At 31.4% G+C, this 22,742-nt stretch overlaps 3 protein-coding genes across 3 annotated transcripts; all 3 read left to right on the top strand.

Moving 5' to 3' along the window:
- The first annotated feature begins 9,999 nt into the window (after positions 1 to 9,999).
- LOC143199810 (uncharacterized) lies at positions 10,000 to 18,264 on the top strand. Its single transcript, XM_076409923.1, has 4 exons — positions 10,000 to 10,086; positions 10,142 to 10,899; positions 15,143 to 15,185; positions 17,503 to 18,264. Exons 1-4 carry the CDS (start codon positions 10,018 to 10,020, stop codon positions 18,052 to 18,054), a joined length of 1,422 nt encoding a protein of 473 aa, XP_076266038.1. The 5' UTR covers positions 10,000 to 10,017; the 3' UTR covers positions 18,055 to 18,264.
- On the top strand, positions 15,196 to 16,056 carry LOC143196264 (uncharacterized). The gene is made up of 2 exons (XM_076403929.1): positions 15,196 to 15,295; positions 15,481 to 16,056. The coding sequence occupies exons 1-2, from the start codon at positions 15,233 to 15,235 to the stop codon at positions 15,967 to 15,969; spliced, it is 552 nt and encodes a 183-aa protein (XP_076260044.1). The 5' UTR covers positions 15,196 to 15,232; the 3' UTR covers positions 15,970 to 16,056.
- A 1,306-nt stretch (positions 18,265 to 19,570) lies between the features above and the next one.
- LOC143196268 (uncharacterized) lies at positions 19,571 to 20,216 on the top strand. The gene is made up of 2 exons (XM_076403943.1): positions 19,571 to 19,654; positions 19,735 to 20,216. Exons 1-2 carry the CDS (start codon positions 19,643 to 19,645, stop codon positions 20,086 to 20,088), a joined length of 366 nt encoding a protein of 121 aa, XP_076260058.1. The 5' UTR covers positions 19,571 to 19,642; the 3' UTR covers positions 20,089 to 20,216.
- The last annotated feature ends 2,526 nt before the right edge of the window (positions 20,217 to 22,742 follow it).

The following is a 22,742-nucleotide window of genomic DNA, read 5'->3' as shown; positions in this document are numbered from 1 at the left end:
AAAGACATTCATTAAAATATAATAACTTTTGCTTCTAAAACTTGATTTATTATGTTTCTAATGAAATAAGAAAATAACAACTTTTATTAGCTATCTTCGGACATACTGTTACTGGATGACTTACAGAAAACAATTTCTTAAAAAAGCTGAAATATTATTTAAACTTCATCTATAACCATGTTAATTAGATTGCTACTTTTTATCCCACAGTTTCATTTTGTCTTTCACAACTTTAAGGTAAAGAGAACGAAAAATATATATCGTACACAAAATAATATTCTTACATAAAAATTAATAAATTTTAAATTATTAATTACTAGCGACCCGCCCCGGCTTCGCACGGGTGCAATGCTAATACTAAATTAAATACACTACAGAAAAAATATGAACGTTGTATATAAAAACATAGCGGCCCGCTCCGACTTTGCACGGGCATAAAATATATATGCCTATGTCACTCAATGAAAACATGATTAAAATCGATCCAGTATTTTTGGTTCATTCATTACTGCTCTTGGCCTGTGCGCATTAAATTTGGAGTAAAACAATTCCTCTTCGCCTATACTTACTATGAAGATTTCCTGCTATCTTTGGAATATCTAAATTCATACAATTTTTATTACATTACACATTTTTAAACGCAAATTTTAAATTTGTAATATCTCCGAAAATATTTGTTTAATTTACATGCTGTAAGGAACCATATTGATCTATATTAATTGCACAATGTATTTAAGGTACTTAATTCGATAAGGATTAATGCCGTATTGCTTAAAATAGCTTCGTAAATAAGCCATTTTCTCACGTAAAAAGTAAACAATAAAAATGGTTAATGTGGGTTATCCCTAAAAGATAAACATATACCATCGCGGACTTTTTTGTAGACCTTTTTATGGTGTACAATACTGTAGTACATTAATTTGATCTAACTCGTAGGGTTAGGCAGCGTTTTTGCTAATTGCTAAATAAGCCTAAAAAAATAGGTTAATTTATGACATCACGTTAGAAACCTCTAAAATTAGCAATGTTGCCTTAGTATATTATGCATGTATTATACATATAAACCTTCCTCTTGAATCACTCTATCTATTGAAAAAAAACCGCATCAAAATCCATTGCGTAGTTTTAAAGATTTAAGCGCACATAAGGATATAGGGACAGAAAAGGCGACTTTGTTTTATACTATGTAGTGATTATCAGCAATATGTACTGGTGAAAATGCGAAGTATCAATATAAACAACTGTTGAACAAATTAGCTTAACTATTAAATTCTATGGTTTCAATATTTCTCTACATAAAACAACAGCTTTCCAATTAGTGTAATTAAACACTTAGTAAACAGTGTAAACAAACGGAAATAATGGAACGTTCAAAATAGGAATTTATGACATTTATTATTTTGTTGATTAATATGAAGAAATCCCCTGACTAAACTCACAAACACTTTTAGGGTATTATGGTGAAGCTGCTGATATATCAGTTAATTTGTGTCAGTGTCTTAATTGTGATTGGCAATTTTGATTCAATAAATTCCGTTGACCAAGATCAATGGAAGCGATCTGAAAGTAGGGAATCAACATTGGCAAATGAAATACCGATATAAAATATAATATATATTTATATATATATATATATATATATATATATATATATATATATATATATATATTATATTCTACTATATGCACACCATTTAGCTTAATGCTTACCTAAACGTATTTATATATTTACAATATTATTTTAACTACTACTATTTCATCAGTTTGAACCCAAACAATTATACTAATTTAAATTTGTTTTGTTGGTAATTTAATCTATTGTATATGTCACCAGATTATATTATTATTTTTTGTTTATTTGTTTTTAGTTATTACGACGATTATTACGTACATATTTTATTTTAAAATATTTTTATGTTAAATATCCAAGTTTGATATTGTTTAATTTTTAGTGAATTCCTTATTTATTTTTTGAAGTCGGTTCAATTTTTTTTATAAAAATATGTTATTTTTCTCTTTGTAGTGATATATATTTGCTCAATAGTTATTTTATTTAATATTACAATGGGTAGACCAAGTAAAGGTGCAGCCCTTAAGGGGAAAAATAATAATAAAGAAACAATGATTGAAAATAAGTAGCGCTTCAGGCCCCGGGGTATGCTACCTAGCCTAGGTGATTTGACAAATGTTCTAACTAAACTGGAACAACAAAATTTAACTGTCCGGAATCGAATCCGCGACGTCTGTTATGGAGCTAAATGCTTTAAGCATTACTTGACGGAAAGAGTTGTCTACTATGTTTCCACGAGGTTGGCTTCTGCACTGAATGATATTAAACTCTAAATATCAGATTATTTTAGATACAAAATATGTGAAATCTTTGTACGTGCCTCTGAAATTTTTGAGTTTCCTTCGATTTCTCCCCCTTCCCCCAACAGATCCTAACTAGGTTCCAATTGGACCACCTCGGAGGTGCACTCTTTCGAATAAAGAAGAAATTTTGAAGAACGGTCCACATTTGACGGAGAAATCGGCAAACATACATTTAAAAAATAAATATAATCGAACATAGAACCTCTTCCTTTTTTCAAGTCGGTTAAAAAGGAAAATCGCTACCACCCGAATTGACCAGAAATATCATTTTGAGCAGTTTTAATACAAAAAGAGGTTCCTGTGGCGCTAACGAATCGATCAGCAAAATTTAGTGTATTACGAGTGGCTAAAATCAAATAAAATAGTTACTGAAGATGTCTACGAGCAATAAATAAATCTAACGGGGTCTTGTTATAGCACACGCACTTGAATAACAGACGTAAAGTAACCCTCTCACATGACAACACTCGGTCACAGTAGTGCAGTAAAAATTGTATAAAATATAAAGTTTCAACTGAAATGGGAAATTCTGTAGCACTCAGCATACTCAACAAACACAGCACCTACTGATTACAATTTGTTTAGATCTGTACAGTCTGGATTTGCTGGCGCATGATTTTAAATGCTGAAGAATTGCAGAAATTGATAAATGTTTGGATCGCTAACCAACCAATATCATTCCTTCGACACTATATCGCCATGATGAACAGTATTTTAATTAAAATGTGTCGTTTAAATTTATTACTAACAGCATTCTGCAAATATCTGCTACCTTGTTTAAACATTATACGTTATATTTAATGAACTACTCGCCAATACATAATTCCGAAACTCATTTCAATCAATAGCTCTAGTCCAGATTAAGTCCTTAATGAAAACGAGACCTAAAATATAATTTAAAAACAGGTATTAAAAAATACACGCAATTTCTATATTATATTGAAAAGTCAATATTTTTGCTCAATTTCAAAGACATCTTACTAATTATAACTGTAAATAAAAACTTCGTTTGCATACTTTGAAGATGGTGTAATTAATATTTTATATATTCAGCATATCCGCTGTTGCCTCATTACTTCTGAGATCTCATGAATAAATTAGAGTCGCGAATTCTAAAATAAATAAAATTAATTTCGCAACACGTGTATTTTTTGTATGTTCTCCGTTAAAATAATTCCGTTTTGTCAATCAAATTTTTAGGCCAATAATTTGATAGATTTAAACTATCACCGCTCCAGTATTATCATTAATCATAGTTTTTATTTGCGTTGCATAATAATTTGCACTGCATATTAATAGTCTAACTTCGCTTATGATACGAGTTTTTTCACAACAAAATTACATTGCAAATAAATGATATAGTAATAATCAATAATCCTTTATTGGAGCATATAAAAAGGATACCTTCATTTTACATCTGGTAAATATCCACCAAATTTTATATAATAAGTCAAAAAACAATTTATATAATATATATAACAGGTCACTTGAAAAGTCCCCGGCCTACCATAGTAAAACACATTATTTTGGCAAAATTAGTTTTTTTTATTCAACATAATTCCTTGCAAGGGTGATACACTGTTTATAGCGACCCTCCAACTTTTCGATACCATTTTTGTAGTACGATTTGTCCTTTTCTTCAAAACAGGCCTCAATTTCGGCGATTACCTCTTCATTCGACGAAAATTTCTTCCCAGCGAGCATTCTTTTGAGATCTGGGAAAAGGAAATAGTCCTGCGGGAATGGAGATCTGGAGAATACGGTGGGTTTTCATGGATTTTTGCTATCGTTTTCACTGACTTGTGACACGGTGCAGCAGTCTTGGTGAAGCAGCACTATCTTTTTATTCAAATACGGCCGTTATTTAGCGTTTTCGTCCTTCAAACGGCCCAAAATACAGACGCCATAAACTTGCCAGTCGACTGTTGCGTCTTCCCACGGTTTGGAGCGGGTTCATCGTGTGCGGTCCAGTTGGATGACTGTCGATTGCACTTCGGAGTGAAATGATGGAGCCATGTTTCATCCATTGTCACATATCGATGCAAAAACACGTGTTTATTACGCTTGATCATCTTCAAACACTGCTCCGAATCATCAACTCGTCGTCGTTTTCGGTCAAAAGTGAGCTCGCGCGGCACCCACTTTGCACAGAGCTTTCTCATACCCAAATATTCGTGAATGATATGATGTCCACGTTCAGTTGATGTCTTTAGAGTGTCTGCTATTTCATTCAATTTCAACTTACGGTGATTCAAAATCATTTTGTGGATTTTTTAAATGTTTTCGTCGGTAGCAACCTCCTTTCAAAAAGCAATATTTATCCATTTTTTCACAATAACAAAAGGTGCTTCACTGAAAATGCTATAATTCACAAACTAATGATTCGACAACTGTCAAATTTAAAGACGCATCTTTTGAGGGTTAAGGCTAACTAAAAAACATATGGATTTAATTATACTAGCGCCATCTATGTGTCAAGCCGGGAACTTTTCAATTGACCTGTTATATTTAATTAAATCACATTTTCAGATAAATAAATAGATAATCATAATAGAACAAATATCCTTCATATATTGAGATGAATATTGAATTTTGTATTTTTGAATTAATTATCAATTTCATACTGAATAAAATATTCGTATATTCATATACTTCGTACAATACATATAACTTGATCATTGAAGTAATCCATGAACTTGATCAAAATGTTTTTTGGTATAAAATTTCGATTCAATTGAATTAATTGGAGAAAGTAATCTAATTTTACAGAGAAATAACCAGAACGTCCCGAACGTGCGTAATTTATCATTGAGTAAAAAAGTGGCCATAGAAAATTGATAGATAAAAGTGCTGATGATGGATTATTTTCTTTTTCAGCAGTTTTCAGAATTAAGTTTCAGGTTAGTAAATGCAAGTCGATAAAGATACAAGCCCAATATATTAGGTTTTCAATAAAGGCGAGATTATATTCTCGGCCTATGGTGACCATATTATTTAGCTAGTTATTTATTATTCAGTTAGTGATGCCATACGCACCAGTTAAGTGAACCAATAAGTTCGCGAAAAACATCTAATCGTCAACAGTAGAACCCAAAATTCAATATTTTTAGAATCAATATCAATTTGAATGGCTTTCATTTTTATTTCATTTATTTAATAAGAACATAACCAAAATATCATAATTAAATTAAGATTAATTTAAAATGTTTACACATAGCAATGCTGTTTACATAATGGATACCACTTTCGATGGATCAAAACAATAAAACAATTCGAACAATGGATCAAGAACACATTCCAGTACAAAATTGAAAATGATTTTGTGTATCCTTCATCTTTATTGATGATATTTGTATTATCACCATAATGTTGAGTCAGAACAAAAGAATCACTCTGAGATGAGTTCGTATCCATAAATCGTCCAAAAATATTACTGTGTCAATTTTTGAAGATACAAAAGGAGCCCTGTTCGTGAATTTCCTCTAAACAAAAACACTTTTTAAATATTTTGAAATCCAACTTTAGGTCGATGCGATAGAAAAATTCGTGAGAAAAGACACGATTTACAAATTATTTTTTCATTAACATAACACACTTGGTCATGCAGCTCAAAACTGTCATTAGAGCACAAATTATTTCAATATCACAACTATTCGCCAAATTTAGTTCACTGTAATTTATGCGCTTCATTTTAAACATCAAAGAAGAAACAGAGAATTACAATAACCAAAGTAATCTATAAGTTGATCGAGGAACATAAATAGGACATAGCCTAAGATAATGGCTTTGGATTGTGTTTTTGATATAATTTTAAATTACTTAAGTTTATTGCTATGTGGACCAATATTTGGATTTACCTCTATTTAACCCTATGCTCTAAACCTTTTTGTATTGATTTAAATTAATTTGAGATGTCTTCGTTACAAATTACCTCTAATTAACACACAATATTAAAATCAACTCAACAAAACAAAACAAAATCAAAAACAACTTTCAAAATTAAATACGAATTTTTATTATGGATATAAAGAAACCTTCAGGTATGTGTTATGTTATTAGTAGCCATTATGATTCAATAAGAAATTATGTAAAACAATCTCACCAACTATATCTGAATATAAATGTACCGCGGAATTTTTGTGATCTAACACTTGCAACATTAGAATTAAGCAATTACAGAAATAGTATTGATGACATCAATGCATTTTATACTAGGTAAATTAGTAATGAGATTGGAACTACTTCATAGAAATTTTCTAACAAAAAAAAAGTTGTAAAAAGTGTATATCTGGAAAACAAATATTTTATATTCGAATGTATTAGGCGTGATACTCAATTCTTACAATGACTACTAACATTTTTAGTAAATAGACTGTTTTAACTTCCTAATTAGAAGTGAACTTGCGTCACCAAATTGTATAATGTATTTCCTATTGCAGTTTGTAAATTCGTTTTATATAATTTGATTATAATTTTATATAATTTTATGTATACATGTTTGTAAATACATTTAAATATCAGACAATATTTTCCTTCTCACTTTGTTCTAGTTAAAAAGAGACACAGTCCGAACATGTACCCGAATCAACCTATAAAATTCGTTTAATTATCAAATGTCAGCAAAACCCTTCAAACCAGTAGTAATATAAGATATAAGAGGTTATAAAAAATATTGTTTTGGCAGCAAAACGTTATTTTGATAAATGTCAAATCGCTGCTTAATATTTCTTATTACCCTTGAGATTGATTGAAAATGCCGAAGCCAGTAATTAGTCAGTGAGAAATATATTACGTCTTTAATCAATAACTTCAAACTGGAGAAAAGGTAATGGAGATGCCTTCTTGCCAATCAATTGTATTTTATATAATTTTCTTGTTTAGAAATAGATTTGAAAATTATACGCAGTAAATCAGATGGCTAAACAATATAGCCACAAACTATAACTACATATTCAATGAAATCGAATTATTAAGGAACTTGATTAAGAATTACTACAATATTCATGCAGGTATAAGAGAACATATATAGCAAGAACTATGCGGATATGTGAAAAGAAAGATTGTCTACAATAAAGTCTTTCGATTGACATGAAATTGACAAATGGTATAATTGTCAGCTAGTGTTAGACTGGAAATTAACAGCATAGTTATTGACTTGAATAGTGGCTCAAAAAATGACAGTGACCGAATGAATCTTTCTGGATATGGGATTATGAGTCAATGCTGACAATTACCAAAGCAGGGCAAAGAAAATAGAAACAACCAAAGGTGATAAATGCATTAGGGAGAATGCAGTGATTAATTCTAATTTTATCAAAAAAAAACCCAGGTAGTAACAGAATAAACTAAAAAGAAATACAGTGATATTAACCATAGGATTATTAAATGTAAATATACTAAAACAACACTAACCTACAAACTATTGTGGCTGTATAATTATAGTTTAAGTCCTATATGTATTAATATAATATGTGATTAGATGTAATATAACAGATATATATATATATATATATATATATATATATATATATATATATATATATATATATATATATATGTAATATGTATAATATATGATTAGATAATCATATAATGTTTTAATAAATTTAACTCTGACTAATTAATCATATAACATTCATTATTATATTTGCATTAGAGTGTTGCTATATATAAAAGCCCAAATAAACTCAAATGTAGCAACATTTAACAATGCTTTAACGTCATGAATTTAGGCGACGTTGGTTCACTGTTTTATTGGATAGAACTGATCATATCTATATTGAACGTAAATAAATAACTGAAGTATTTTATAAGTGCAACTTTGAACAACACTGCTGAAAGTTAATGATACCATTTTTCGGAATATATGAAAAAGTATATTTAGTATAAGAAATATATTTTTAGATTTTACAACAATTTATATATAACAAATAGTATATGATTGAAATAATAACATAAGATTCCAGCATTATCTAATTTGATTATGTGAACAATACATAAAAAAGGAGATTTAAAATCATTAATTTACCTGGAAAAAATTAAATAATAAAACTTCGTATAAACATATTAGCTCAATAGTATAATCTAAATTACCTTTGCAGTTAAGGCATATTTATTTTTTCCAAATTTATTTCATACTATGTTTAACCTAACCACAATCGACTAACTAAGACGGATCGAGAATCCTACCCTCCTCAAACGATATAACAGGTTAATTGAAAAGTCCCCGGCCTGACACATAGATGGCGGTACTAGAATTAAATCCATATGTCTTTTTAGTTAGCCCTAACGCTCAAAACATCCGTGTATAAATTTGACAGTTGTCGGATCATTAGTTTCGCGTGTTGGTAAAACATCAAAAGCACTATTACATAGCGTTATTGGACCGTTTGAAGGACGAAATCTCCGAAAAAACGGCCGCATTTAATGAAAAAGAAAATGCTGCTGCTTCACCGAGACAATGCACCGTGTCATAAGTCAGTGAAAACGATGGCAAAAATCCAATAATTGGGCTTCGAATTGCTTCCTCATCTAGCGTATTATCCAGATCTGATCCCCCCCTGACTATTTCTTGTTCTCAGATCTCAAAAGGATGCTCGCTGGGAATAAATTTTCGCCAAATGAAGAGGTGATCGCCGAAACTGGGGCCTATTTTGAAGCAAAGGGCAATTCGTATTAAAAAAATGGTATAAAAAAGTTGGAGAGTCGCTATAAGCAGTGTATCACCCTTGAAGGAAATTACGTTGAATAAAAACACTAATTTTGCCAAAAAAAATGTGTTTTACTATAGTTTGCCGGGGCCGAAAAAAAAACGGCTATTTTTGAATTAACAGTATTATTGTAGAGCAATGTGCGTTGAATTTTTTACGAAGAAAGTGCGATGAGATAAACTATGTAAAATAGCATAGTATAAAGATTATGGCAATAGGCAATTTAATCCAGAAAAGGATAAGCAATTTTTAATGAACATCGCCACGATGCTTGCTGATAACTACCGGAATAACTTAGCTAACAAAATTATAAAATCTCAACAAGAATAAACTTATGAAATCACAATTATTGATAGAACGCACTTCATCCAAAAGAACCTTTTTTCTTCAAACAAATTATATCAACCAGTAACAATCAAAGCCTAAACTGGTCTTGATATCTGAAGATCTGATCATCCGAAGTTTAAAAACTATTTTTAATATAAAAGCTAATGCAGCTTCTTTACTGAAATTTTTCACACATATTAGAAATATAATAAATCACTTTTTGTGAAACAAATGCAAGCGTCTACTGACGCAGATGCTCTACATTTTTACATAGCTAATCTAACCATAAAATAATATTTCGCAATGGCAATTTAAAAATTGTATTATTCCTTGATCACAATTGTTACGATTTCAGTGAGTTAATAAAATCTGATGATTTTGAAGGACTTATTGTCTATTAATTTGTTACAAGATTAACACCATAACTATTTGTGTTTAATAATACCAATTTGCATTGATTATATACAAGAAGAATTTATTTACAAACTAATTTAACCTTGATATAATTCTAGTATCAACGTATAGTATGAACCTGAGAGAGTGTTATATATTTATTCAAGGTAATTCCGACTATCCATCCTACGAATTTCACTATAAAATTGGTGGGATGCCGTTGAACGTTATCAGTTTTGAAAAACTTACCGAACAAATAACAACAATGGCTTTCACAGCAAAAGTAAGTGGTAATATTTTTAAAAATTAATGTATATATCTGAAATATATGTTTTTAGTTTGTTATATTGGCTACTACTTTGGCTTTCGCCAACGCTGGTCTTCTCCATGCACCTACTGCCGTAGCTTACACATCTCCAGCTGTAGTGTCGAAATCGGTAACATCAACTTCTCAGATCCATCCATCAGAAATTACTACCTATGCCGCCGCTGCCCCCATCGTAACCAAAGCCATCGCCGCTGCTCCAGTAGCTTATTCTGCTCCTCTTGTAGCTAAAGCCGCCCCTGTAGTATCAACATATGCTGCTGCTGCTCCGGTTCTTGCTACTTACTCTGCCCCATCTGTATCTAAATCTGTAGTATCGACTTACGCTTCTCACGGTGGTCCAGCTGTCGTTTCCAGCTATGCCGCTCCAGCTGTAGCTTACTCTGCTGGCCCTGTTATAGCTAAGACTATAGCTGCTGCTCCAGCTCTTGCATACTCTGCTGCTCCAGCCGTATCATATCCTGCTGCCCCAGCTGTAGCCTACTCTGCTGCTCCAGTTGTGGCTAAAACTGTAGCTGCGGCTCCAGCTCTAGCTTACTCTGCTGCTCCAGCTGTATCATATGCCGCTGCTCCAGCTGTTGCTTACTCCGCTGCCCCAGCTGCAGCTTATTCTGCTGCTCCAATTGTAGCTAAAACTGTAGCTGCTGCTCCAGCTCTAGCTTACTCTGCTGCTCCAGCTGTATCATATGCTGCTACTCCTGCTGTTGCTTACTCTGCTGCCCCAGCTTTAGCTTATTCTGCACCGGTTGTAGCTAAGTCTGTAGCTGCTTGGTAAGACTGTTGAAAATCAAATATTTAACTTATTATTTTGTATACCATTTTAAATATAACTATTAATTAAATATGAGTATCGTTTTTATTTTCACATATTAAAACTTTATAGGAAACTAAACGAAATAAAAAAAAATTAGACAATAACGCTGTATGACTTTGAAAAAGCGCTTAATATTTTACGGTTCCAGATAAAAAAAATAATTATTTAATATTAATGTGTGCATGATTAGCATATAAGACTCCGACAGCTTTTTCCTAGCGCATAACATTCAAGTTACCAACGCAATAAATTCTTCCCTGTGCGTAATTGTATAGAAATGTCACATGACCCCCCAATGGCTAAACAATTTAAATATACTTTTATTTAATATCTTAACAACCGCAGGCTTGTTTAACGCAGTGATGCAGGCGGCTAGACGATCCTCGTTCTGTCGCGAGTTCCAATCATGTTGAAGAGGGACATAGTTGTAAATTTATACAATTGCGATTATTTTTTTTATCCAAATAACTTCAAATATACTCTAAAAAATTGTAGCTCACATAAACTGTGTCGATCGATAAGGAAAACCCAATTTTATGCCTTGAAAGCGAAGTGATTTTGTGTAAATCAAGTCTTTCTCACCGATATCAAGTATCCAACTAGTCAATTATTAATATATCACTTATCAGTTTTAAAATACATAAGCAATACAAACAAAATTTCTTGCTGACACCAGAAACTAATCACTCTTGTTAGTTAATTAATAGATTACAATTAATTTGAACGACAAAATAACCGTTTACGTCACTTTTTAATTTCCAATAATGATTCTAAAATAAAACAAACCCAATATGATTTTCTGTTATGGAATAACAATAACACTTATTCAATGAAATGTGTGAAAATGTGTTATTTAAGTAGCAAATAAATACTATATTATTCTGATTATACCTAATTCTGATAGCCCTATATTTGGAATTGACTTACGTTAATATACGTTACTGTAATACGTTTTCTTCTTTTTTCGTTTTAGCCTTCTAACTCCATATATTACATATTCTCCAACGGAGATCTAATTGTTTTACTTAACAATATTCTACAATGTATACTCTGTATGCTCTGTATTATTAGAATATATTCCTTACTATTGTTGTATTATCGTTTAATCGAGTTTTAGAGGCGTAAAATCGTTTTATATTTTTGGATGAACTGTATACATTTCATCTCAAAGCAGTTGTTGATGCCGTACTGATGTTCGGTGAAGAATTGTAATAGCTTGGCGAGATTATTTTAACAAATTTTCTTCGTCATTATTGCACCGTCATTGTACATACGTCATCAAGTTGTTTAATGTATTAGCCTGCCACAATTTGTTGCAATAAATTATTTTTAGAAGCAGACAATATTTTCCTTCTTAATTTATTCTAGTTATAAATAGATACAATTCTGTCTGATAAGTTCGAATATATAACCGGACTAGCCTGTCAAGTCGTTCGGTTGTCAAACGTATGCAAAATTCTTCCAAAAACAATGATAATAAGCGGTTATAAACCGGCAAATGTTATTTTAATGCTTTGCTTGTTTTAATAAATTTCAAATCGTTTTTTATTATTATTGATTGAAAATTCCGAAAAAAGACAGAACAGATAACATCTCTAATCAGTTACTTTGAACAACAACGAGATAATGGAGGCCCCCTATTGCAAGTAAAATTCGTTCAAGTTCGAGAGTTAAGCATTTTTACTGTATCGGTTATTATATTATAATATTAATTTTCTGCGATTTTTATTGAAAATAATTTTAACGTGTTGCAGCTGCACTGAATATTAGTATGGACCCGGTCACTGAAATATCTCAAAAATTGAAAAATATGATTTTGAATTCACCGAAAAAAAAACCGTCCTCATACGAAGCGGGTGAAGAATCAAGATTACCGTACTGTTAACTCTATCTGAGATTAAATATGTAAAAATCTGAAACAACACTTATTAGTTTAGTTTATATATTTAGATGAGTCATGATGATATTTCAGAATAAGACTAATATACCCAATTGTCACTCATGGCAAAATAGTGTTATGACAACAAAAGTTGATGGAAAAAGGTAAGTGTTGGAATAACAATTCATTAGAATTCATTCATAACATTTATTATTAATTCATTGCAGATATATTGTATTGTATATTGTACACAGACATGTGTGTAATTGTTCAGAATATACATGATCATTTGGTTAAAATATGTAAAAGAAGCGAAAGAATAGTAACTGAAGATATCGATTTGCAGATATGGAAAATGCATTAAGGAGAATGAAGTAATTAAATCCAGTTTTACCAAGAAAGGTTTATAAAGGTATTAATAGAATAAACGAAGGAGAAATACAGTGATATCAAAATGTATTTACAAGGAAACGCTATACCGAAGTATATAAAGACTAAGTGTAAAAGGTAAATATGCTCTCTAATGGAAGTAAAATATATTGCTTGGATATACCATTGTTAATTAGGTGGATTAGGCCTCCAGGGGATACAACTATAAACGCACCTACAACTCTAACTCACAGGTGGTATGGAAAAGAGTTCAAAGTAAATATAATCAAACACAACCCTAACCTACAAACTATTGTAACTGTGTACTTAATTATAGTTTTAAATCCTTCGATTATATATGCATTATATTTACTATAATATTAAAATAAATTTTTAAATTTAAATTAAAGCCCATCAGAACTAAAATTCAAAGTTTATACGGCAACATTGCGATGTTTTCGCGTCACAAATTTAGATGACGTATATACAAAACAACTGGATATACTATATGTCATTTCGATAACCAAGATTATGGAATTAAGGTTATAATTACACCAAAATCCAGTGGGCTTATTGGATTTGACCTCTGGCAGAATTTTACTGCCAATCTTAAAACAAGATTGCAACAAGATGCGAAGAATATTTACTTAGAACATAGAATTCAATCTATCTGCTTACTGAAATAGTTGCCATCCGAAATCCTACTTTTCAGTTGGTTTAAAAGTTCAAAATACCAATAATCTAGTTGTTTGAAGGTTATAAACGGTGATATAATTTCTGAAGTAATGTTTTCTTCGCAGAAACGCAATTTAATACCTTATAAAGACAGCAGGCTGGCAGAACTGGAAATAAACAAAAAGGATATTATGACAGAAAAAAAATATAACAAGTCTTCAACGCTGCATAAACCTAACTTCGAAAGAAACTGTTGAGTTATCTCATTTGACCAGTGATTTGTTGCCAAAGTAGACAGAAATTCTATGTTCAAGGTTACAACAATGGACTTTCTACAAAACGATGTTAGATCATCTTATAAAAGAAAAAAAAACATTATTTGTAAATTCAACCACCTGATAGATGTCAACAATTTGGAATTTAAATGCCATTATTGAACCTATAACATACCTTTACCCAAAATTAGGAATTGATTTATGATGAAAACATATTTTTTGTTGTGCATAACAATCAAGGAGATGATAAAATCGTACTATATTTTTTGTTATATTTTAGAGTCTCGTGAGCTCCAAACCACGATCCTTAGCATTAGGCCTACTGACGGGTAAGTGATGAACTCCAAGTTGATGATCCCAGAAGACATCCGGTCTTACACAGCTTCCAGTTATATACATCTATGCCCCAGAAAGATTCGATCTCGTAACTACCGCAACAGTAGGAGCGCCATCTTGTAGCTTTGACCACTGTACCAACTAACATACAATTATTTTATTTACATCATTTTTTTATGTTAATATCGTATATCATATGTTAATATCATATATCATATGTTAATATAATATGTCATATGACATGACGTTCAGAAATGTTCTTACAAAATAGTAGCCGTATCATAGTAAGACAATATTCTGGATAATCTAATTAGTATTATTAAAAGATTATGGAAAAAAAATCTTATTAGTTTTACTTATACTTTAAAAATTAATTTTAAATCAATGAATCCACAATTCAATCGCCTATTTTATATACCAATGTATAAAATCTATTTAGATATGTAATGTATATATTTCTGTTTGCTACTATTTTACATTACTTGAATATATTATTATGTAGAATTACCTACTGAAGAAATAATGATTAGATAACTTATTATAGAGATATATAAAAATAAATAAAAGTAAATCCTGTAAAAATATCTTAGAAGGTATAATTCAGATTTTGTCATTATATTATATCACCCAATTCGCTCGTGATATAATTCCACTATCACTATGTAGCAAGATCTTGGATTTTTCGGCGAAAGTTAAACGTTTGTCCAAGGTGAGTCCGACAATCCATCCCTCGAATTTCACTATAAAATTTGGCCGATGTCGAGAAATGGTATCAGTTTTGAACAATACACAAAACAAGTAACAACAATGGCCTACAAAGTGAGTGTTCATTACATCACAATTTGGTCGCAATACATGACTGAAATACGTAATAGTTCAAGTCACATTTAGTATACTTGCGACTAATTTTATTATAATATATTACCTGTAACTATTTTGTTTTTATGTAATAACTAGATCTAAACGAATATTAAAGACTATTTCGAGCTTTCTTTTTTTTTCAGTTCATTGTATTCGCTGCTACTTTGGCCATAGCCAATGCTGGCCTTCTTCATGCACCAGCTGCCGTGGCTTACACTTCCCCAGCTGTGGTATCCAAATCTGTCACCGCTACCTCCCAAGTCCATCCATCGCAATTCATTACTGCCTATGCTGCTGCCGCACCTGTTGCTTATTCTGCCCCCACTCTAGCTTACTCTGCCGGCCCTGTTGTAGCTAAAGCCGTTGCTGCAGCTCCCGCTCTCGCTTACTCTGCTGCTCCAGTTGTAGCCAAGGCAGTAGCTGCTGCTCCAGCTTTAGCCTATTCTGCCGCACCAGCTGTTGCTTACGCTGCTGCTCCAGCTATAGCCAAAGCCGTAGCTGCCGGACCTGCTCTAGCTTACTCTGCTGCTCCTGTTGTATCATATGCTGCTGCACCAGCTGTTACCTATTCTGCCGCTCCAACTGTCGCATACTCAGCGCCTGTGGTCGCCAAGGCCGTAACCGCTTGGTAAATTAATTTATCTGTACAAAGTTAATTTATTATTTGTATAACCAAGATCTGTAAATAATAAATAAATATAATATATATTAAAAGAAAATTTGTTTATCTAAATAGATTTACTAATAAATTACAATTGCTTTATCCCCCAAGGGAAATCTTGAATTAAATTTTGACATTTATATGGTTAGAATATGTTACAGTTATTATGATATTCAGATGCACATCTCAGTGTTCCACTTTGTTATTCTTAAAACCCTCTAATATCCGAATCTTTTAATCTTATTCTATGTCGAACTTTCAATATTCGTCTTATACAAATGATATACACAGGACAGATGTCTAATTTGATGTAATATTGATCATTAATGATAATATTTTGTAAACATCTGGATTGGCTTTAATTAAAATTATTGTTGTAATTTTTAAAGAAAATCCATATATTGTCTAATAAACCTAATTAAGCTTAGAATTCTTAATTTCATATTCTATTATATGTCTAAATATTTTATGCCTAGCTTCGATATTGGTATTCATTTATTAATTTATGGCATAACATGATCTTATAAGTATGACGTATAATAATATGACGTTAATAAATAATAATTATTCATTTTTAATTTTACGTAGTTAAATAGAATCAATATTTAATTAATTACTTTTCAATATTAACATATAATATCTTAAATAAACTCGTTTTACAAATTGTGCATGATTAACGTCTAATATCCACGATCATTGGCATTAAGTTCAACTACTGGTGAGTGAACAACTTTCCATTCATCCTAGAAGATATCCAGTCCTGTTACTGTGATTAAGATAGTTATTCCTTTATATAGTTTGATAGCAGCCCATCGCCTTACCCAATGTAGCTAATAAACGGGGTTTTTACGGGTTTTAGAAGAAAAATTAAATAGAGTAATGATAATTTTATATTTTATATGTTATATCAGCAATACAATGTCAATTTATTCAATTTAGAGAATGTACATCTCATATAAAATGTGTATTAATACATCTTTTAAAATATGAAAGTCAATATTACGGCTATTAGATCGGAGGACAGATATTAAAGAAATCAAATATGATTTTCCTGGAATCATTAGAAGATAATATACAAAATTCTACCGAAGATATATAACTGTAAATGTAAATTGTTATAACCTTATTGAATTTTTATACTGTTATTCCATCTAAGGTCTTGTTGCATAATATATATATATTTACTGAAATAATTTAGTTCTGATTGACAAGTGCGCCATCAATATGCCACAAGAATTTTGAGCGAATGCTAAATATTAACCCAAGGTGATTAGCAGCCATCCGCGCAATTTTGCTATAAAATTTGGTTAAATTTGGCAGGCGCTATCAGTTCTAGACGACACGCAACTCAAGCAACACAATGTTTTACAATGTAAGTGTGCATTGCACCATACTCTGATCGCCCGATACAAAATCAATGATATGGTGATGTAAAAGAACATATTTTACTTTTTATTTATAGTTTAAGATAATTGAAAGCTATAAATCTATTATTGTTTTTCAGATTATTACTTTTGCCGCAACACTGACATTTGCCAATGCCGGCTTTCTTCAGGCGCCAGCGGCCGTCGCTTACTCCTCCGCAGCTTCCGTCACTAGTTCCGTAACAGCCACTTCCCAAATTCATCCGTCGGTTATATCTGCTTACCGAGCCGCTCCAATTGTAGCTAGAGCTGTTGCCGCACCGGGTATCGCCTCTGCCGCTTCGGTAGCATCAGCGCCATATGTAACTAAATCTGCTCCCTTTGTAACTGCCTATTCCACTGCTACTTACAATCCTCCAACGTTCCTTCAGAATTATGCCGCACCAGCTCTAGCTTACTCTGCCCCAGCCGTAGCTAGAGCCGTAGCTTCGGCACCTGCTCTTGCATACTCTACTGCTTCAAGTCTTGCTTACAACGCTGCTCCAGCTTTCGCTTATTCTACGGTCCCAGCTCTTGCTTACTCTGCTACGCCAGCATTTGCTTACTCTACTGCATCGGCGATTGCCTATTCAACTACTCAAAATTTAGGTTATTCTGGACCAGTAATAGCCAAAGCTATAGCAGCGTGGTAACTTAAAAGTGATACCAAATTAATTTAGGTTTTATATATTACCGTACCTGTAAATATATAAATTATTTAAGTGTTATTAACACTTTTATGTTGGTCTTTTATATTTATTTTTTTTTTGAAATATTAATAGGAAAATATATCAAACTAACATTGATGTTCAAGAATACGTTGTTAAAAGCTGTAAATAAACGAGAAAAACATGTGAACAGTATTAATGTTTTATTTCTAATACTTTATTTCAATCACCTTTACAGAAAACTTTTACAACATTAATATTTATGAAAATATAACAGATGGAGAAATCCATATATGTTACAAGACAAATTGTAACTATAGTCATGTCAATGCCTGATTGCTTAAAAAACAACATAACACATAAGGCTTTTACAGTTATTTTTATAAAAAGACATTATATCCTTTAATAACAAAGTTCTTTTTTCAGCCAAAGCTGAGCTCACATGATATATTTTACAGACTACTATCATCTACTAAAATGTACATACCCAAAACATTTTTAAGCACGTTTGTATTTGTATTTTTTAGAGCAACTAAAGAATATTCAACTGGACAATAAAATACAACAATATTTTAAACTTATATTAAATCTGTAATTTAAAAAGCTATAAATAATCAAACTTGCTATTTTCAGTATTTTCAAACATTATCATTAACCCGATATTTCAACTCCTAACAGAACTAGTATCCAGAAGTTTTTCAAATAACATAAGGGTTCAAGCATCAGTTTTTTGAAATATATAAGAAATCTTTCTCGTGGATTACTTTTGACCTAGTAAAATAATAAACTGAAATCTTGAATATAATATTTTAAATTAACTAAAGTGGAAATGTGCGTTAAAAGACTTTTTTTAGAAGAGTAAAAATAATTCAGCTAAAAACCATCATAAAAGTCACTACATTGAAATACGAATTATTCAAAAGTACATTATTTACCAGATTTAAGTCCCTCTGATTTCATCGAAACTTATTATATATAAACTTATGGATATGGTTGATATATTCAAGGTGGATGAAAATCAGGAAACTGCAGGAATGCGCAGAAGCATTAAAACTAATATATCCACATTTTCGAAAAACAACACGAAAGAAAGCGTATGCATTACATTATTCTTCTTAACATAAATATTATCACTCACATTTATCTTTTATTTCATAAAAATTTCTTTACAGATTTCAAAATATTTGTTTTTTTATTTCATAAAAATTTCTTTACAGATTTCAAAATATTTGTTTAATGCAACCAGTAATAAAGTGTTAAAATAAATTTACTTATAATTTAATAAGTAATGTCTATTAGTATCGTAAACTATTTGGTTCGTTTGTTTGTTACATATTCAGTGAAGTTATGTAATTCATTGTTATTTTTTACAAAGTGTGTTTTTGTAACACAACAGTTTAACCCTGATTGATAATCAGTAGAATGTAGCAATAAGTCTTTACGTTTTTTAAGCGAAAGCCAAGCATTTAACCAAGGTAATTATTGTAATTTATTGTTAGAATTTCACTATAAATTTTGAAGAATTTTACAAAATAGTATCAGTTTTGAACAATACACAAAACAAGAAACAACAATGGCCTGTAAAGTAAGTATTAGTTCTATAATATTACCATGTAACTGAATAACAAAATATTATGCAACAAATATATTATCATTTTTTTCCAGTTCATTGTATTCGCTGCTCTCTTGGCTTTTGCCAATGCTGGACTTCTCCACGCCCCAGCTGCCGTTGCTTACACCTCTCCAGCTGTTGTATCTAAGACTGTAACCGCTACTTCCCAAATACACCCCTCTACATTCACTTATGCTGCTGCAGCTCCAGTAGTAGCCGCTTATTCTGCTCCCGCTTTAGCTTATTCGGCTCCAGTCGTCGCTAAAACTGTAGCCGCTGCTCCGGCTCTAGCTTACGCTGCTGCCCCAGCCCTTTCATATGCTGCTGCCCCAGCTCTTGCTTACTCTGCCGCCCCTGCTGTGGCTTATTCTGCTCCAGTGGTTACCAAAGCTGTAACTGCCTGGTAAATCCAGCAATATGTACAAAGTTAATTTATTTTTTGTATATTGAATTGTGTAGATAATAATATCGATTGTTCAAATAATTTTATGTTTTTTTATAAAGTACCTACATAAATAAATAATTTCGAAATAGATCTCACATAATATAATTGAAAACCAATAAAATAACGCACTCAAGCTTCTTATTCTAGATCACCGATATTACCAAATTGTTTCCAATATTTCATCCGAATATGAAAATCTCACTATATTTATTGGTTTGTTAATATAAAATACGAATCATAAATAAAGTAATTATACTTAGAAATCAGTTAAGTTCATTATATCCCTTATCATATCCAACATCTTTATGGGATATTTTGAAAACAAAGCATTAGCCTTCTACCTAATACAAGTATGTGAAAAACCTATTTGTCAATTGGAATAATGGAATGGATAAACATAATTCGAGGAAAGGAAAATGGTCAGCTAGTCAGATTTACAGGAAACACACAAATATATAACTTAGAGGCTACGGCAGGCCATTATCCATAACAAATATTATTCATTCTGAATTTTTCATCTCATCCTTGGCAGATTCCTCCGAGGAAAAACCTAATTACCTCAAATATTTGATATTCCTCAAAATAAATACAGCTTGAGGGATAAAACTTCTAAATGGGAAATAAGATACATACTTAATATAAAAAGGAAACAGAACAAAACGAGACCAAAAAGTTTCCTTAACTGGTCTCCTAGGTTCGTCGATATACAGTAAACCACAAAAGAAGATGTCTGAAATGCCTTAATTCCAAAACTAAACGGGATCCGCTAAAGTGACGGGGCCATATGGTCTCCTGTCGGCATTAGAAGTATACACGGGAAAAATTTGTAGGATAACAGGTACAATAAAACTGATATATGAGATATGGACACTCGATCTCGGCTATGCTGCAATAAAGTTGAGTATCATGCCGCTCCACAATGTTATGTTAAAAGAAAACATCCAGATCAAATAACCCCGAAAAAGACAAGTGCCATAAGACCAACTCAATCTGGTATACCATCCTCGCGATTTTTAAATATTCAACAAACCATGAAAAATCAGAATCCTTATAGATCACATGAGGTTTTGCTTTATTAACCTAATATTCTCTTTAGGAGACCTTCAATATCAGCGCTTCTAATTCGAAAATGCAGCCTATAACGTCTACGAGACATCGGCTAGTTTTAGTCTATAAATAGAACAACTCGAAAAAATAACAAAGCATCACGGAGATAAAAATTTAGGCATTTTTATCTCCGTGACAAGCACAGAATGTTGAAAAGGCTGAAAAATTATTATCATAGAGAAATAGAGATTTAACTTAATAGAAAATTTTGGGGAAATGTTTCGTGACGTCCAACATGTAGATGTCGCTACTTTTAACTTATTACTTGCTTTAATCGCTACGCTATAAGCCGCGCCGCAATCTGATTGACTCACTTCGTTTCTATGGTACGTTTGTTTATTTATTTATTTCGAGCGCCATTTCCAGTATAGCTGTCACAGGGAATAGTGTGTTTAAAGATTAAATTAGTAGTTCATTAGTACATATAAGTCGGTAGTACAAAAAGTAAAGTGAATTATTGATATAAGAAGTGTTGTGTATCCGGATGAACAGATAGTAAAGAAATGCAAAATAGTTTTCGTTCGAAGAAGTATTTGGATGTCATTAAATAATAGTTGATAATGTTAAAAATCCCAAACCGAATGAATTAAGTATCAAAGAAAAATTAAAAACGTTACAGTATGTTTTGTTGTTGTAAGTTATCCATATAAATATATTGGCATAAGGCTATTTAACCAAGATAGTTTTTTCTTGGATCCAGCTAATGGATTCAGGAATACACATCCTCGGCTAGTATGTTTTAGAAGTCATTTGAATCGTTTAACATAAGTTAATTTTTTTCATCTCATTGGCCTTTAGGAAATTGTGAAGAGGAAGATCATGAGGGCTCTTTAAATAATTATAATAGCGAGGGATCATTCTAACTTCAATTCCAGATGTTCCTATATGAATAGACGAGTCAAGGCAATATCTTATGCCCCAGAATATTGTTTCTTATACTATAAGTTTATACTATAAGTAGGGCTCTTTTAACCTCTTCTTTTAATTAATTTTTAATTTTTAATTTCTTATTTTATCCCGCGATATTGCCACGTCGATAATATACATATTCTTGTGAAATATATTTAAAAAATATACATTCCAAACCTTTTATTTTAATTGATAGAATATTACAAATAATAAGAATAATAACGGAAGAGATAATTTTGATTTGCAATGCACTAAAGTTTTTTGCTTAATAAATTTATTTCAGAAAAAAATTGTTTTTTATTTAAATTTCATTAGTCAATTAAACATAACCTCAAGACTGTCACGTGCCAAGCATTACTAATAAGCCAATCAAATATCTTCACAGTAAAATATTTTTCTTACAGGTGCCTATAATGGAGATTTAAATTAACCAATCAAATTACTTGAATGGCCCATTATGCGACCTCTGGATATTGGGCAAGGCAAGACTTTGTGCCAGAGCCCCTATTGAGTTGTATCTCTATTACTCTATATTATTATCAATTTCATTTGCTCACAATTCAACCAAAACTACAGCATAGAGATTTTAGCAATTAAGCA

The sequence above is a fragment of the Rhynchophorus ferrugineus genome, unplaced genomic scaffold (genome assembly GCF_030347505.1).
Source record: "Rhynchophorus ferrugineus isolate W39M unplaced genomic scaffold, kcgeb_rfMv2 rfM1, whole genome shotgun sequence".
NCBI lineage: Eukaryota > Metazoa > Arthropoda > Insecta > Coleoptera > Curculionidae > Rhynchophorus > Rhynchophorus ferrugineus.
The sequence above is the reverse complement of the archived record's forward strand: the minus strand, read 5'-3'. Positions and strand labels throughout refer to the sequence as shown.